The sequence below is a fragment of the Pelophylax lessonae genome (assembly GCF_965119305.1).
Source record: "Pelophylax lessonae genome assembly, chromosome: 2".
NCBI lineage: Eukaryota > Metazoa > Chordata > Amphibia > Anura > Ranidae > Pelophylax > Pelophylax lessonae.
In genome coordinates this window covers 633,363,047-633,381,909 of record NC_138769.1, presented here as the reverse complement: position 1 = coordinate 633,381,909, position 18,863 = coordinate 633,363,047, and the positions used below count along the sequence as shown (strand labels likewise).

General features: G+C 40.6%; 1 protein-coding gene across 1 annotated transcript in view; it reads left to right on the top strand.

The window, feature by feature from the left end:
• UBL3 (ubiquitin like 3) overlaps window positions 1–18,492 on the top strand; it is a gene marked incomplete at its 5' end in the record, with an annotated part of 294,159 nt that extends 275,667 nt beyond the window's left edge. The window contains 2 exons of the mRNA XM_082247672.1: window positions 6,275–6,352; window positions 16,552–18,492. Of these exons, the coding sequence (XP_082103798.1) occupies window positions 6,275–6,352; window positions 16,552–16,604 (131 nt within the window). The 3' untranslated portion in view covers window positions 16,605–18,492. The remainder of the gene's footprint in view (window positions 1–6,274; window positions 6,353–16,551) is intronic.
• Between the last annotated feature and the right edge of the window lie 371 nt (window positions 18,493–18,863).

Genomic DNA, 18,863 nt, shown 5'->3' with positions numbered 1-18,863 from the left:
CCTTTAAACATGCTGCAAGTACAGAAGAATACCTGGAAATTAAGTGTGCTCCTACCTTCCTTTTTGACATGGCAACACAGCTCTGAATTCCTGAGCATGTGGTGTCCATTCTGCTGTCTTAATTTCTAATGGATTACAAAGAAAGCAGTCCTTTCCTCCTCTCCACACCCCCTCCTTATACACAGACAGAGAGCAAAGGAAGGAAGTTGTCAGCTCACAAGATTTCTGGCAAAATTAATAGTTTTTTTAATTTAAAAGAGAAGTATGTTTTTAAAAAAACAAACCTTATTATCATCTAGGTGGATGCTGCATCCGTCTGCTTTGGAGTGAGAACTGAGCGATCAAACACTGCTGATTGCTCAGTTCCCCCCTCCACTCTGAGCAGAAAGCCAGCTTTCTGCTCTTCCCTCCAGTACTCACTGTAGCACTGGGCTGTGGAGGGGATGGGAGGGGCTGGCTCACGCTCTTGGCGGATCGCTGAGAGGGTAAGCCAGGTGCCGGTCGGGCTTTTCAGAGCCTGTACCAGCTCTGTGATGACAGCGGACTTCAGCCTGCTGTCAGCTGAAAACAGGTCACAGGAGTGCACAGCAAACTGCACTCCTGTGATTCATAGGAGAAGTATAGCCAAAGCTTTTTTTATACTTCTCCCTTAATATACAAGATAAATACTGAAACCCTTTCAACGGTCTGTGTTGCCTGGCAGAATGAAATGGCAGCAAGCATGTTGAAGAATTCCCCATCTGGTACTGAAATCAGCTGTAAATAATGTATAATATAGAAAGACATTATAGTACACACATGAAAGTGCTTCATGGGGCCATTTTTTCTGTTCATATTCTTTTTATTTGTGGAAATCTAACTTTTATTACTGGGAGTTATTTAGCTTCCATTTGTAAGGCCGTTGTATCCAGTTGTATCTCTCTGGTGATTGCAGAGAAGTCACAGATTATCTGATAAACACACAAGCTGTAGGGAGGAAAGGAACATGCGGGCTCCTGAATCAGTGCATGTAACCGATAAGAGCCTCTGATTACACTTTTCAATAGAAACAATCTCTGCAGGATATGTACTGAAGGGGATTCTCTAATGGAAATTTGGTAGATTTTATTTGTAAGTGTTAAAATATTTTACAGATATAGCTTAGACAAATTCTATGTAATGATTTACTTTCCTACAAATGGGGAGCCCCAGTGGAAAAGCAGCAGCCCATATAGTCTCAGAACATTTTCTGGATCTCCTGCCCCACTTCTACAGCCACACGTTCTCATAGCTGGTCAGCCCAGTTCTGTCAGCAAGTGCCGCAAAGTCTCTGCCTAGGAATAATGGCTTTCACGTACAATGCACAGTTAATCAGTGGGCAATTTAAAGTGGGCCTTGCACCTAAATGCAAGATCCACTTAATAATGCCAAACTCAAGCTAGATATTGCTGTATTTAGGAGTACAGCTTTAAGGCCCAGATAGCAGCAGCAGATAGAAAATATGCTCTGTAATCTTTTATATATCTGTAAATGTATTTTTTTCATGTGTAAGTACCTGAATTGAATGTCATATCAGCCTATTTCACTCAATTCTACAGCAGATCTCAGACTGAGGGAGGGAAAAGCAGGATATGGTACCAGTCAGTTGTTTTTCAATGCAAGGAGCATGCCGATTGGAGACTAGCGCTGAGCAACAGATGAGTTCATCTTTCTGCTACTTCTCCTTTCACTGTCCAGTCACAGGCTGGGAAAAGGTCAAGATCTCTTCAGGGGTTATGTAAAGTATAACCACCAGGAACTGTAACAGTTTTAAAAATCTGCTATAAGGGAATAAGTCCAATGATTTGTGAGCCTGAGCACCAGGTGTATAACCATCGCTATACTTTTGGCGCTTTGACACAAGCTTTTCAGGTCTCCAACACAGCAGCTGCATTCCTTCTTTTCTTTTTTTTTAATCTGCTCTTCCTACCTCTCATTTTTTTCATGCCCAATCGCAGAAAGTTTTGAATTATCTGAACCTATTCATAAAATGCAATGTATTCTGTGAATGAACAGCAGAGGGGAGGGGCGGGCAGAGCAGTTGCATTGTAGTAGAGCTCTTGTTTCCTGTCTTGAGAGCTGGTCATATAGCGATAGCTGTACTCCTGGCGGTCAGTAAAAATATAATAAAATATAAAAATAAGAGTTGGCATACAGCTCATTAGACATAACCTGTTATAAGCCAACAGATTTTTTAAAGTGCTGCAGTTTCTGAATTTCCACTTTAACTACAGCAGAGAAGAATCCGGCCTCCTGACCTGCCAGATGGGGCTGTACTGTGTGTGGCAGAGCTGCACGGACAGAAATACAAATCTTTGCCAGGTAAAACCACACCAATGTATGCACTCCATCTGTATTATATAGAAAACATCTCCTGTCTGAATTTGTTGCAGCCAAAATTACACAAACATGTTTTTATATGTTTAATATAAAAGTGAAAAATGTTTATTGTACAACCAGATTACAATTCTTACGACCTATACATAAAATCTTCTGGTCTAGTCCTTCAGTGTCATTAGTTTGGCTTCCAACAGTGGGTAGAAATACTATATACCGTTCATTATCAATTAGATAACCAGCAGGTTTCTCCAACGCGTTTCGGCTGTGGACAGTCTTCTTCAGGGGTTATAAGGTGGAATATACATGGGTGAATAGACCAGCTGTATAAAGCATAAAATAGTTGCAGCACATCTCAGGGAGGTCCTGAATCAAGATAAGGTCATAAAACCCACCAGGGATCAAAGATGTAACAAACAGGCAGGGACAAACCAATAAGAGCAATCAACCCACCCAATGGTCCCACTCAACGGCGGCTGTCAGAGTCACTTTTTCAGGTGGCTCCTACACAGGCCAAGTAGGGTTCATCTGTATCCAGCTTACTCTGCCTCCCTTAAACGCTTGTATACCACCAGCTGGTCTATTGGGTGGGTTGATCGCTCACAATGGTTTGTCCCTGTCTTTGATCGCTTGTGGGTTTTATGCCCTAAATCTATATAATACACAGATGGAATGCATACATTGGGGTGGTTTTACCTGGTGGTTATCTAATTGATTATGCATGGTGTACGGTATTTCTACTCCATGATTGGAGACAAACTTATAATTAATGACTAGACCAGAAGATTTTATGTATAGATCAAAAGCATTTTTATCTTGTACAATAAATACTTTTTACTTTTATCATTTAAAAAATGTTGGTTTGTGTAATTTTGGCTGTAACAAAGTCCCACAAGAGATACATGCTTTCTATATAGTAGTATATAGGGACGGAGCAGCCACTAACCCATGATATACTTGATATCCAGTAGAAATCAAACTCCTGAACCTTGCTAAACATGCAAAAATGGTTGTAATACACCTGAAAAAAGGGTGAGGGAGGGCACAATAAGCAGACGTGTTGCATTTTGGTGCACATAAATTGGTGATGGGGCACTAGGGTCAGTGTTGTTTTTGAACTTTGATTTTAGCTTCAGACCTTAGCCTTCTTTCCTGCAGACTTGCTTCAAAAACAGAATTCAATAAGGGAGAATTAGCTGTGAATAGTATTGGAGTCCTTAAAAGACAGTGAGTTACCTTGAGAAAATTGCATGACTTTCATCATTGTTATGCTTTTATTTTGTACCTAAATTATCTTTGTAACTACCCATATCTAAAGGTAAAACGTTTTGTTCCATACGGTAGGGAGTTTACAGAGCGGTGGACTCGTATTATAAAATCAATAGCTTGACGAAGAAGACACTGACTTGGTTGCTGCATTTTTAGTGTACCATACCAATGACCCTGGTTATCTGTACACTTGTGCCATCTTGTGGACATTTCACTAACAGCAAGTCATAGTTAATAACATAAATGTTATCAAAGCTTTATTTTATTTTGCCTTTAAGCTGAAACAGAATATATGTTTAACTGGTTTATCTGATAAAGGATTTGTAATTCTGTTGAGCCAGTCTGGTAATCCAGGAACATCTACTTTACAACCAGAACATTAGACCAAACGCGGTGTGCAGTGAAATAGGACCTGCTTGGCGTACACTGCTTCCCCTTTTTCTTAGACACTAATGGGAGGGATGGGTGGTGCTGCCTGAGAAAGAACTGAAGGTGTATCCAAGCCAAATGCTATTGCCTAAGGGTCTCAAATATGTGTAAACCCAGATGGTAAGTGTTAATAGCTTATAAGATTTTCTACATTTGTCTGTAATATATAAATCAATAAATGAAAGTGCTCAACATGACAAGTAATATACAAAGAATCAATAAACAATAATCTCATAAATCTATACTAAGCCATGGTGTGAGATATAAAGTGCTCTAAGTGCAAAAAGTAAATCAAGATACATGCCAGGTCAAAGGGGGGCAGAAGATGGAAACCTCAAACAGAGGCCACAGATACCAGCTAGACCGCAGTCTCCTATATGCTCGATTCCAGGGAATATCATCAGAGGTATATGGGGATGGAAAGGTATCTCATAGCATGAATCCATTAAAGAGAGTTTTATTCCAAAGCAGTAAAAGTTTTTTTACTTACAAAGTAAGGAAGCTTGTATGGTAAATACAGGCGCCTTGTCCGGAACGCAATGTGTTCCATGGACTGGAAGTACAAAGCCGGAGATGACGCTCTATGCGTTTCGTCAGAATGATGTCATCAGGAGCAGTGTCATTCGCGTCAATTCAGCTGTATTCATACTATGTAGTTGCTAGGCACCAAGGCACAACAACAACAATGTCCATAACCGGAAGCCAGCCCAAGCGGCCACTGCACAAATCAGAAAGTCATACACCTAGTATATGGAGATATAGTTTCTGCTAGGCAATCTACATTCCGCAAAATACGGCCTCCATGAACATACTTCCGAGATTGTAAAATCATGAATAACAAATAAAGCAAATTTAATTAATACAACACTTCTGGGCTGAAGTCAAATTAAGGTACCTCTTAATTGAAAATAAAAAATAAAATATACTTAATAAAATACGCATGGAACATACATATAGAAATACACATAAAAAAATACAAGAATGTATAGAGTATAAGTAGTGTGTATATGTACAGAATAACCTAAAGGAGGGGAATGTAGTAAAGTAAGCTAACTCCATGCGTGCCAATATACGCGTACATAGGAAACCAGGAAAATCCTATGTGTAAGACCTATGTGGATCGGGCACGCATAGCCTATCCTGGAAACGTCATAAACTAGCACATTGTAGCTATACGCACACAAATTCAGGAGCAGGTCTAATATCCTCACTCCATATAAATTGGTAAGTTATTCTAAATCTAACATGGGGTACAAGTATAAATGTATCTCTAGAAAGGAGCGGTAATATACTAAGCCTACTCACTAGTAAAGGCATGAGGATTACACGTGCCATGTACCAAAACATGATACGTATAAATAGGTCCCAAAACTGAACCATTTGGTATCAATAGACAAATAACCAAATAAAAATTTAAAATAAAACCGTTCAAGTCAATATCTATGTTCAGGCCCCCATGCTGTAGGGACCCCAGTTGGTAAATCCATTGGCATCTGTGCAGTGGCCGCTTATGCTGGCTTACTGTTATGGACGTTGTTGTGGTTCCTTGCTGCCTAGCAACTACATAGTATAAATACAGCTGAATTGATGCAAATTACGCTGCTCCTGATGACGTCATTCTGACTAAATGCGTAGAGCGTCATCGCGTCACTTCCAGCTTTGTACTTCCGGTCCGTGAAATGCATCTCGTTCTGGAGTGCACTTAGAGCACTTTATATCACGCCATGGTTTAGTATAAATTTATGAGATTGTTTGATTCTTTGTATATTACTTGTCACGTTGAGCACATTAGTTTATATATTACAGACACACATAGGATTTCTTATAAGCTATTAACACTTCCTATCTGGTTTTACACATATTTGAGACCCTTAGGCAATAGCGTTTGGCTTGGATACACCTGCAGTTCTTTCTCAGGCAGCACCATCTATCCCTCCCTTTCATTTCTATTTTCTCATATCCCTTCATTGGGATATGTTAGGTAGGCTGCAGCCTGTTATATAGATCCTAGCGCAGAAATTATCCTTTCCATTTCCTGCTTCCCCTTTTTTGCCCTTAGTCTTGTTTTGTTATGTACAGGATTACGAGAAACTAAGAACTGGTTAATTTAGTTACTGTCTGTATCACAAAACAGTATTTTTTTAAAGAATAAATAATAGGATTATACATATGTATTTAATCTTGTTTCATCTTATTTTGTTGTTACTTTGTTTTTACGCAGCATTAAAACTTCCACTCGGCAAGACAACAGTGATGCATTTGGTTGCCAGAGAGACATTGCCAGAGCCAAACTCTCAAGGTATGGTATTTTTTCAAGATCTGTGCGTTTTGTGTGAAGAAAACTTGGGACCCTACAGCTTTATATTGTCAAGTATGGTCCATATTTTTTTTTTTTTTTATGAAAAATATGTTTTTGACCATTACTCATCCCACACATACACCTTTATTTTAAATATAATGGATTTTTATTGGGTTTTATATATCAAACAAATCAATAGGAAATATAACAGTTCTGGTGGTAAGTATTATCAAAGAAAATTAACAAGTGTATTATTAAAAACTATTAAGTGTATCTTGTGTAGAAATTGTCATTTTGCAAAGTCTGATGCAATTAAGTACTTATGGTGTTATTAATCATCTCAAAGGAATACAGAAATTGAACCATCTGAGCCCATTAAAAATACGTAAATATTAATGTGAGTATCTGTATCATTATGCCATATCATTCAAAGTACCTGACATACAAGTGCCTAAGCGAACTCAGAGTAACAAATAAGTCAAACATAGCAAGCTAGTTTACTATAGGGAGTACAGCAAGCCGGTTGTAAACACTGAGAAACAGCACTGAATTCACACACAGAGCACACCACAAAAAAATTTGCTGTTGGCAACAGAGGAATTCCTGTGTCTGGCACTGTAGTGTAGGGGAGGCCTTGTTGTCGCACGGATAGGAAGTTTGCCTGTTGCAGTGCCCTTCAATAAAACGTCAGAGGCAAGAGGGAAGAAGAGCACCGCAGTTTTCTTAGAACACTAGAAAATATCTGACCGAAACAGGTGAGACATGAGTTACTTGGTGAAGTAGCTCCTTTTTTTTTTTTTTTTTTTTTTTTTAGTAACCTGTTGTGGGGGTTTTGTCTTCTTTTTTATGTTTATTTTCAGTTTTTTTTTGTTTGTGTTTTTTTCGTTTTGTTTGTGGGTTTTTTTTTTTTGTTTTTTGGGGTTTTTTTTATGGTGTAGTATTGGCAACATTGTGCTGCTTCTATATACACTTTGGCCACAGCCTTGTGAGACTGCCTACTGTGAAGAGCTCTTATTCAATGACCCTGTGTGGTCGACCTAGAGACTGTTCTCTGCTATATTTGGCCTCTCACACAAGAATTATTTTTCTTCTTGATTACGAGTGATACTCTCTGGTTGAGGCGTGTCGCTGTTCACAATTTTTTGAGTTGTTTTCTACTATTTTGATTGTATTTCTGCGTTTTATGCCCTACTTTTGTAATTTGTTACGCTTTTGTTTTTTGTAGTTAGAGCAATAAAAATAAATTTATTTAAAAATAATTTTAACATGCCACTTACATTAGATAGCAGGCACCTCAAAGTGTCTTCACCAGGCATCAGATCCACAGTAGAGCACTTTAGTTTACAGAACCCTGAAGTATTGGGTAACGCACAGTATTACCTAGATTTCTAGTCACTAGCTCTTATTTGTCACTTTTTGCCTTATTCACCATTCTAGCTCTTATTTGCCACTTTTTGCCTTATTCGCCATTCTATTTCGTCACATGGCAGTCCATCACAGTCATGGGCCAGTAGAAAGGTGTAATGGCCAGGCCAGAGCCAGCAGCTAGGAAGCCTATTTGTGCATGACAAAGCATCCCGGATTTGACAGTTCCCAGGTAGCCCCAAAGAGGATTTGGTGGCGCTTTGCTTTAAAAACTTGCTTTGTAATTTTACAGTAGGCCACAGAAATAGCTTAGCAAACCATAATCTTAGGGGTTCATTCATTGAGAATCTCTCATGTTAAGACCACTTCCCAACCTTACATTTTGGTATAACTCACTCTACTTTCCCAATCTTGAGCATACCAGGTGACTCCACCAGTCTCTTTCAACCTGTTGTTTTGACAATGTTTATTCCTGAGTCTACAATTGTACAACACAGGAATTCCTAATTCCTCCCAGGAGCTGTGTTTTAGGCCACCATTTCTAAATAGCAGGTCATAGATGAGCTATAGGAAAGGATGTTAGTAGTATTGCCAATAACAACCAATCAGAATCCAACTTTTCTAATTTCTACGCTTGTACTGCAACTTTCTCTTGCTGTGTTTGATATAAGTGAGCCCTGATGTATGATTTACCATGCAGACTCCTATACTGTAGGACTATATTTCTAGAAACCATTGTAATAGTTAATTTGTTCCTAATTTATTTGAGCTGTTTAGTTTGTTCTCTTTAGGTGGCACAGTAGGATTACAGCATGCCACTAGTTTTGGGAATGAAGGGCCAAGTGTTTGATGTAAAGCCAGTGGATTGTTAATGAGATGGGCATAGGACACTCCAGTAATAAAACAATGACTTCTCTATGGTCAGAGGACACTAGGCTATTGTTGCTGTATCACATGACTGCTGCTGGGATCACCCTGGAGAGAAGCGGATCACTTCACAAAATGCAGAGTGTGAGCCTGAGAGGGAAGTCTCCGCTGACACGGCAATATATGTCAGCAGCAGCACATCTCCCACTTAGATAAACACAGAGTAATCACTTTTTTAAATTCTTTCTTTTTCACAAGATACATTGAAATTGCAATGGTCTGTGGTACACATGACATTGGAGTGTTCCAGTAAATTGTTACATGGTAACATATGTGTATTCATATTCAGGTAAGCACACTTGATCCCATAGTCCTGACAATAACGTCATGCTATATCTTTAGGAGAAGAACTTACAATTTACCTTCAGCCTTCTCTAGAGAGAACATCAATAAAACATAAACATCAATAGAAAGGGGAGCCTAAGGATGGAAGCCAACGGGGGCAGGATAGTGTTGAAGAAAAAGCAAGCAGAGAAAAGTGAGCATAAATAAAAGACAAGGAGAATGGGCTATGTTGGAAAGGGAGAAGGGGGGGCAGGGAAAGGTTGGGAAGACGGAAAGAAGTGTAGGTGGTGATAGGGGAAGTCCAACGATGCAAAAGTTGGGAGTTATGCTCTTCTGCCAGGGAGGAAAAGCGGAGGCGCAAAGTCATGTTGATGCTTTTTGCGTGCAATTTTCTGGGTAAGCAGCACAGAGTACTATTGGTCTATTCCCCTTTTGTTCTGGTCCTGTGTTTTGGAAGACTACAGTATAGTCAGAGGAAAATCAAAATCGTACCAAGTAGAAACGGGTTTTTTTTAAAAGGTCTGATCTGCTTTTGAATGGAATAGTGGGCTGGGTAGAGTAATAATTCTAAATTTGAATGGACTGTCACTGGTCCCTTTCATGTGTGAACATGCTAGGTGGTGTTCTTTTTTTCCAAGGTGTCATGGCAGCTGATTGGGCAAGTGTGGGTGGTGCTCCTACTGGCAGGTACTAGAAAAACCAGTTGTGCCATGCAAGACTTTAGTATGCATTTCTGTGGAAGAACTGAATATTATCACTCCCAGGAAGTAGAAAGCCAGTCTTGCTAAATAAAGAACCAAGGCTACAAATAAACAAGCAAATCTCCTAATTACAGATGATACTTTTATGTTGGAATCTTGTATAACCTTCATTTCCAATTCAGGCAATGCAGTAGAAGTGTGATAAAGGGTTGTCCATGCTTCTGTCATGAAAATGGGAAAGGGAACTCCCTGATCGAACATATCTATTTATCTACGCAACCTTTATCACATAACCCTGACACTGCCTGTTTAGTGTCAACATTGGTGATGAAATCAGTGAGGATGTTTGTAAATGTAAAAACATTTTTGGGTGGTTGTGACTATGGGAGATATGCTTATTGTATCTTCAACTACTGAACCTGTTATACCACTTCTTATGATATTAGTTTATAAAAATAGAAGACAGGGTAGGAGTAGGGGAATAGGTAGAGTAATTAGTAATACCTCCTTCACAATGTCCACCCTGTGTCCTGTGTAGGCAAAGCAACCTTTATTTCTCTTACGTCCTCCGACAGTCGCCGCCCACTCATACAGTCAATACCCATTGGTGAAGACTGTATGAGTGGGCGGCGACTGTCGGAGGACTTAGAGAAGGGAATTTTACGGTAAGATTTTACAAAATTAAGTTTTTTTTTTTTTTGTTTTTTTTTGTCCATTTACACACACAGCATGGCTCAGCCCCACCCCCACTCTCTCCTCAAAAGCTCTGGTTGAGACCAGCAGGAGCAAATGGTCATTTGTTCTCCAATAAGGAGAAAGCGAGCCACTGCACACGGCACAGTGCTGGATTGAGGTTGGGCTTTGGTAAGTATATGGGGGTGCTGGGAGGAAAACTAAAGACAGAAGGTTTTACCTTAATGTGGAGAATACAATACGGTAAAAAAAAAAAAAACCTTCTTCCTTTATAACCACTTGAAGTCTTCATGTCGTCACTTCTATTCGCTCCATCTGTAGCTCCAACACTCCCTGTCTCTGCCTTACTAGCAGATTGCTTTCCATTTGTGCTTCATAATCCCTTGGTCTTTTTGATTATTTCTAATATTTAATATTCATATTTATGTAAAATTGTGGAGGGATAAGTAACTTAACATTTCACCAACATTAAATTACCGACATGATTCCCTGAGAGAACAGCTCATTTACATACTGAACTTTAACTAGGCATTTTACTGAAAGGGCAACCCCTTCACTGAGCAGAGGCTGCTCACAGCAGTCATGGCACTGTCACAAGCATTGTCTGCCATTCATGGAGAATTGCAGAATGCCTGTGTCTGAGCGTGTCTAAATCCTAATCCCTTCAATAAATTATTGTAGAGATTATTATTATAAAGGATGTATATAGCGCCAGTTTGCGCAGCGTTTTACAATATAAAGAAAGAGAGGCGGTTCAGTTGCAATACATTTAGGTTAGGAGGGCCCTGCTTGTGAAAGCTTACCATCTAAAAGACCCCCCAAAAAATTGTAAGGATTTGTTTAGGGGCCCGTTCACACTATGTGCAGTTACTTGTGTTTTTCCTCAAGAAGTAACTGCAAAGACGCACAGAAAACAGTAGTTTTCGGTGTGTCATGTTCACCCCAGAACACGGTGTTTGTGTTCCAGAGCTGTGCGATAATATGCAACATGTTTGGATAATATCACGCCTCTTTGGCTGGCCCTGCATGTTACCGCAAGTAATCATAGCATGCAGTGACATTAAAGAAATGTGTCACTTTGTTCTCTTTATATAAAGTTAAAACAAAAAAGGAATCTGAGTGATGCAATAAACCGTGCACTACACGAGCCCCTATTGAACATCCCTGCAGCCCAAACTGGTTACTGCTCGCACACTAACCACTTACCACAAGTGGGAATAAACCCTAAAGGTGATAAGTGGACTGATAATCTAATAACCCTGACAGCTGTTTACTGCATACTTGCTCTCTGGGCATCCCCTACCTACCTTTACCTTAAAGGAAGCCTATGGTCCCAGCATACACTTTCATTTGAGAACATTGACATTGTCATAGCAATGCAATCAAATATAAGCTACTTGAACAATTACCTTTCATGCTGTGAGTGCTGCCTGTCTATTGGCCATCCCTGTCCACGACTTCCTGGATTCCCTGCATGCTTTTGTAGCCTCTTTTCTTCTGCTGTTTACTTTCAATCTCTAAGGACTACATACCCCATGGTGCCTTGCTGCCTGGAAGATGTGATTGCTGTAATGACGTTGCCTCCTCTCAGCACCTCTGTAGGTCAGAAGGCAGGTTCTGTGAAATATGTGACACAGCAGTGCCTACTTACAGGGCATTGTGAATACGTGCCACAGAATTTAAGGAAGTAAATGTGTGGGGATCTTCAAAAAGTAAGTTTACAATTTTCAACATTGTTCATATTAATAGGAGTAGGCTAAAAAAATAATTGAAATAAAATATAGAAATGAATATATGATTTTATATTTTGACCAAAGATATACTTTAACTATAGATCACAGTCTGTGCCAAATAAGGGTATCTGTGTTCAAGTAATTCAGGCCAGTGCTATTAGAGGACACATCCACTTTTCATGTTTTAACCACTTCTGGACCGGAAGGATATCGCATCTACTAACTATGGGAAAGATTTATGTCATTTTTATTTTTTTACTAGTAATGGCGGTGATCTTTAGCGGACTGCGACATTGCGACGGACAGATCGGACCCCTAACTGACATTTTTGACACTTTGGGGGCGACCAGTGACATTACTACAGTAATAGGTGCTAAAAAAAATGCACTGTTACTGTAATGACGACACTGGCATGAAAGGGGTTAACACAGTGGGTGTTCAAGGGGTTAAATGTAAGCCTAGGGGCGTGATTCTAACTGTATGGGGGTTGGGCTTTTGAAATGATCAGAGTATATAGAAGGATCACAGGTGCTCTGTGATCATTCCAGAGAGAAGAATGGTCAGCTGTGTTTACAATAGCTGACCGTTCCTCCCTTTCAGCAGGGAGCGATTGCGGGTGGCCGGAGGCAATTGGAGCCACCAGCCCCGTGCATCAGAGTCCCCGCTGCCGAGTGGGGGCGGGAGCGCGCTCGCCCCCCTAGCTGCTGGCGCGCGACCGACGTACAGTTACGTCGGTTTGCACAGGAGGGCCAGCCTGTGCAATAGGGTGTATTTTGCTTTTTGCTTTTTATCCTACCTAAGTCACACGGACACTGATTTAAAAAAATGCATTTAAAAAAATAAATACTTTTACCCAAAATATACTGACCCTGACCTTGACCCTTGATGCAAACACTAACGCTGGCACTTACCTGGATCAAACCTTGTTCTAGGTATTTTTTTATCTCTACAAGGGGAGTGGGAGAGGCACTGTATCAATCAGTGGCTACCACCGCGATCAGGTGGCCAGGAGTTCAGGGTCCCAATTGTTAGTACAGGACCCTGTGCTCTCGGAGAGACCCCAGTCTCTGTGCAGCATGTTCCCAGCACAAAGACAGATACACATATATGTGGGCCCATGGAAAAAAGCCTAGTTCAGTGGGGCGTGAAAGGGATAATATAAATTACCAAATGTAGACTCAAAACGTGCATATAAACGACAACGCTTAAAAATTACATAATTATCATAAATCGTGTGCATAAGAAAGTAACTACTACTTGAAAACAATCCCATACATGATCCAATCGGGTTGTAAGTATAAAATGTGAGAACAATCCCATATATCATCTAAGTAGATTCGATCATCGGATTAGAGTGTAAGCGTCAAGGAAAAACACCACCACTTTTTGAGTCTACATTTAGTAATTTATATTGAGGAGCGCTTCACTGCTAGTAGATATACTTTGTTTGAAAGCAATGCTCTCCGTATACCTGCCAGTCCAGAGCTTCTGCATGTAAAGTCCTTTAGTTACCTATAATCTAGTTTTCTTCACATTACTGACTGTTAACGCTTTGGCTTTCCAAGTTTGCCTGTCCGAGTCTCTGTACACTGTATTTACACCCCTGACCATTCAAGAGCAAAATTTTAGATTGTGAGCCGTTGTGAAAGCCACCCAAGGAATGTATAGCTTTACCAAAATGCAGGCAGCATAAACTTTTGGTTCATGCTTTGAATTCTATCATGTGGAAGCATATCCACGCTTTAGAAGCTTTCTGCATGATTTGATTTGCTCTTTAATTCCTGAAGTTATGACATTTAGAAAACCTTCTCCTGAGCCCAAAGGATTTGCTTTCAGATCCATTTTTTATCTTTCTCATCTGAGGAATAGCATTTGGCATCCATCTCATTTGGCATCCATCTTGTCTTTTTGGGATATCAACAGATTTGAACAGAGTAGGGTGAATAACTTTGTACTCCTATAGTTTGAACCCAGTGGCCTTGGCTTAGTATATTGGCAAAGGTGACAGTTGCAGATAATATTTTCCTGCCTGTCCCAGGTAAATGAAAGCTTGAAGCTTAGGAGCTCCCGGGAACTGATGTAGGACGTGGGGTGCTAATGTAAATGTACAACAGCCAGTGGAATCCTATGAGGCCAACACAGACAGGGACCCCACTAGACCTCTGAAGGTATGCTGTGGTATCTGGCACCAAGCCATCAGTAAAAGATTCTTTAGGTCCTTTAAGTTGTGAGGTGAAACCTTCAGGGATTGGATTTGTTTTCCCAACACATGCCACAGATTCTCGGTTGGGTTGAAATCTGGAGCCTTTTGAGGCCAAGACACCTTCTTCCTTTACCCCAGTCCAGTTCTGATGCTCATGTGTCCATTGTAGGTGCTTTTGGCAGTTTTGGTTTGCCGGCACCCACTGATCCTTCGGTACAGGGGGAGAACAGAGGTCTGCCTATGTAAATAAGTCCTGTCAGTAGGCAAGGCATGAATCCGGTCTTCCTGCAAAGCAGGGATAAGGATCCATGTCTCCCCCTAGCACAAGCAGCTCCCACACTACACTAAAACACTAGCTAGACACACAGCCTTTTGATTGCCTCTGATGTTAACCCCTTCTCAGCAAGTGTCATTAGTACAGTGACCGTGCATATTTTTTTAGGCATCCCCTGCAACAAAAATGTAATTTCTCTTTCGTTCGTTGACAGACATAGCTCCTGATCCTAACCATTGGCATATACTGCACCCTTCAGGAGTAGGACACTAGGCAGAAAAAAAGTCTGGCTACGCCTATGGGCAGTCCCAAGGGGTATACTCCCCCTCTCTGCTATAGGTACTCAGTTTTTTTCTGCCTAGTCAGGAGTAAGGACCTAGTTCCTTGCTGGGATCTCTGGTCCTGGCAATTTTTTTCTTTTTAGATAGATTTTTTTTTTCTCCTGGGTTTTTTCCTGTGAGATCTACTATCAACTGCCGGACTGGACGACGGGCTGGATAATCTAGATCCAGTGGTCACCCCAGTCTGGCCAGCAAGCGAACGCAGACTTCAGCTCTGCGCCAGGACAGCTGTGATATAGCCCATCCGGAAGGGGGCTGACCTGCAAGTTAAACGCCCGCGAGATCACATACAACCGGGTCTCGGCCCGAGTTGCAGTGTTCCTCCTGGTCGTCAGCCCCCCCATTTCGATGGAAAGGAGTTTCTGTCTGGAGAGGTGCCCGCCTGGTTCCTGGTATGGTAAGTAACTGTCCCCCCCTCTCCCCCTGGAGGGTTTTGGGATGGACATGGGCCCCTCCGTGGGACATTCGAACCCCCGGGTTCCCCTCCTTCCTGTTAAGCACACCCCTCATTGGTCTGGTGGTCCCTGTGGGCCATTAGCCCCCCTCTCCTTCACAATGCTCGGGCTGTGTGGTGGTTTGGGTCATCGCCTGGGGTGGGGGCAGGGTGCTGTGCTGGCGATGGGGGGCAGGAGGTGCACCGCCGGCAATCAGCTGTGGGGGCTGTACCTGGTGGGGGCTCCTGCCAGGGCCCCCCTTCCTGCCTGCGCCATTTTCTGAGGCTTAGGGATCCCTCCTGGGTCCCTGGGAGCCTTGTGGGGCTGCCATTTTCTTGTAGCCTGTGTGCTCAATGCACGGCGGCCATGTTTGTGTAGTCTGGCAGGCATTTTGCAGTGGTTTGCCATTTAAAATAGCGGCGGCCATAACAGTGGAGCCCTCTGGGCAGTGATTCCGGCAGTGGAAGCCCCTCCTCATCCTCTGGTGCTGACTCCTGGATCTTTTCACTTCCTGATCGCCACACATGGAGTGCAGATTATCCTGGTGGCTGCAGGTGCCTTTTTCTGCTAGGTGGTACGTCTGGTGGTGCTGCCTGAGCAGTGGGGGTGTCTCTTAGCAGTGAGGGTGTCTCTTAGGTGTCTCTTTACAGAGCGCTGTGTCCGTAGATGAACTCAGAGAAATAGATTTTACAATAAGTACAAAAATCCCATTTTGTGTCATTCTCAAAACTTTTGGCCACGGCTGTATATTAGGGAAGGCCCACCACACCTCAAAATATATAAAAGTTATGCAAGGGAGAATAGATATATTTCCTATAGAGAATGTCATGTCGTATATGCAAGCTGGAAATAATAAACACTGGCACGTACAGCAGACAGGCGGTGTGGGTGGCGGCATTGGTTGGTACAGCTTGTGTAGTGGCCGGGGAGAGGATCTGCAGCGGGAGCTCAGAGATCTGTGTCTTCTTACATGCCATGCCATGCCCCCCCCCAAGTGTCGAGTTTTATACCTTCCCAGTGCTATTCAAATGTCTTGTCTGTTCAAACCTTTTGGAATTGTTGTAATTTGTGGTAATCAAAATAAGTTTGCGCTTTGATTTTTGGATAAGCAAACTGAACCCTGGTGTTTTATTTATTATTTCACCAATCCTTCTCTGCATTCTGGACATTAGATCCCTCACTATCATTATTTATTCACATGGGCTTAATGATGACTCTGACTTTTGCTTTCCTTCTCTTGCAGGTCAAAGAAACCGCGAGAAGACCGGAGAGAGCAATTGCTGTGTAATTCTGTAAATGACGTGTCTGCGACGTGTGATGTAATATAGTCTTTGTTTTTCATGCTGCTGGAATAGAGGAGACCCATTGCTTCAGAGAACCTTAGAACAACACCCTGTCATTCTGTCTAAAGGACTGATTACATAAACTCTCATTAAACTCTTCATCAGAAGAGACTAAGGACGTTCTCATACCAGAACTTTCTTTTTTGTTTTTCCTATTTCCCTTTCTCCTCACCCCAAAAAATAACTTTGTAGTATGTCTAGTATCTCCATATTTTAATCCTCTCAGTCTCCAGGGGAAAGTCGGTCTGTTCTCTTCTACAACAATGATCATATTCTTGCTGCAGCATAACAATACAAACCAGAATCAATGATTTCAGGCTGCCCATACACAGATTGCACTTGAGCCAGTCTTCAGCATCTGATAGCTGTAGCCATATTAATACAACAACCTATAGGACGAGTAACACTGGAAATCAAGGCTGTCAAATCAGACTGAAATCTAAGTATTAGTGGGAAGACTTCTCCCGAACATATTTACTGCCCTTAACGGCTCGTGGTAGATTCAGGAGAGCGATACTATGGTTTCTTTTCAAGGAACAAAGTTTAAATGTGCCTGTAAACTGAAAGCACTCTGCAGGGGGCGCCGGAGTAATGTCTAATGTACTATCCTGTGCACTCTCTCTCTCTCAAGCATTTTTTTGCATGCGCAATTGTACCATGCCTACGAGAGGAGTGCTTTTCCTAGCCTTAATATGGGAGGGTCAAGTATCCTGTAGTCCATAAGCCTTTATTAATGTGCAGAGATATTAGCAGATGTCATTTATTAATCAGCTTTGTGTTTTAATATCCAACCGTGATGTTTTCAGTGACAAAAAAAATGACTCATCCGTAATCTAGTGTCCAATTTCATGCTAAGATATTAAGAAGACAGTTTGCTACCATAGTAACAGAAATTTGTTTTTATTCCTTTACGTAACCGGCATTTGTACTAGTGCTTGCAAGGGTATTAAATTCCGACAAAAAAACATAATTTATCCATTTCATTCACATAATTTAAAGATATACTATATTGAATTTGCACAGCACTAAAGCATGGAGCTACGTTTCATTTTAAACTGTAAAAAAAAATAAAAATAATAATAAATATATAAACGTTTTTATATTGTTTCCACTAGGGAGAAAAGTCTTCCTGGTTGAAATTACAAATATGTGTAGAATATATTTAATTAAAAAAAAAAAATATAAAATGCATTATTATAGAATCTAACAATAGATCGGCATAGTGTAATAGATCAATATACCTATAAACGCTTTTGCCTATGGAACATGTAAAGTCACAGGTTGACCTAGCGTTCTGAATACAGTACTGGATGAAGGTGTCAAAAAGTTAATGATGTTCCATGTATTTTTTCTTTTTCCCGACAGTCTGCATCTTTTTATCGTAATCTAATTTTTATTTTATTTTTGGTCATTATGATAGCTTTGACAAAATGCTTTGTATGCATTCAGTCGTATTGTTCATACTGATCTGACCTTAAATTTGTAAAGAGCAGTTTAAAAAAAGAAAAACATGAAGATAACAATTTGTAAATAGCACTAAGGAAAATTTCTTTCTTCAAACTGTACTGATATAGATTCTTCTGTAACTAAATAAAATAATATTGTAGTGCATTTTTGTTGGTTGTCTGGTGGTTCTAATTGGGACTGTATTTGCTTTGATTATTTTTTTATATATATAAAACTGGAAAAAAAAATCAGTTGAAAATTTAAATCAATGCAATTTTTTTCTTTTTGTTTCTGCAAATTAATCCCGCTGATTACTTTTGTAATCCCATTGATAGTGAATTGTTATGAGATTTTTCCTGTATAGCTACAGTATATAATAAAATAAATTGTCACAATCTTGTGACGTCTGTGTCTGAGCTTTGGTTAACAAATAGAAAATCTACTTTCAGCAAAAGTTTGAAGTATGTGAAAAAGAGTTTGTGCCAAATGAATGTGAGCTGTTATTTCTCAGGCTTTTCGCTAAAGCTTTTGCATTAGATTTTAAAGTATAACTAAATGGAAAAACCTTTTTTTTTTTTTTGTTTTGAAGAGAGTGGAGAGGAATTGGAACTCCTGCCAGTTTATATTGCGGCCAGTTTATATTGCGGCCTGTGTCCCCATTAAGGAGATTCACTCTCTCCATCTGTCCTGTTTACCATTATCATTGAAAGTGAAAGCAAAAGAAAATCCCAGCATTTGGTTTGTCCCCAGAAAACTAATAGAGGGT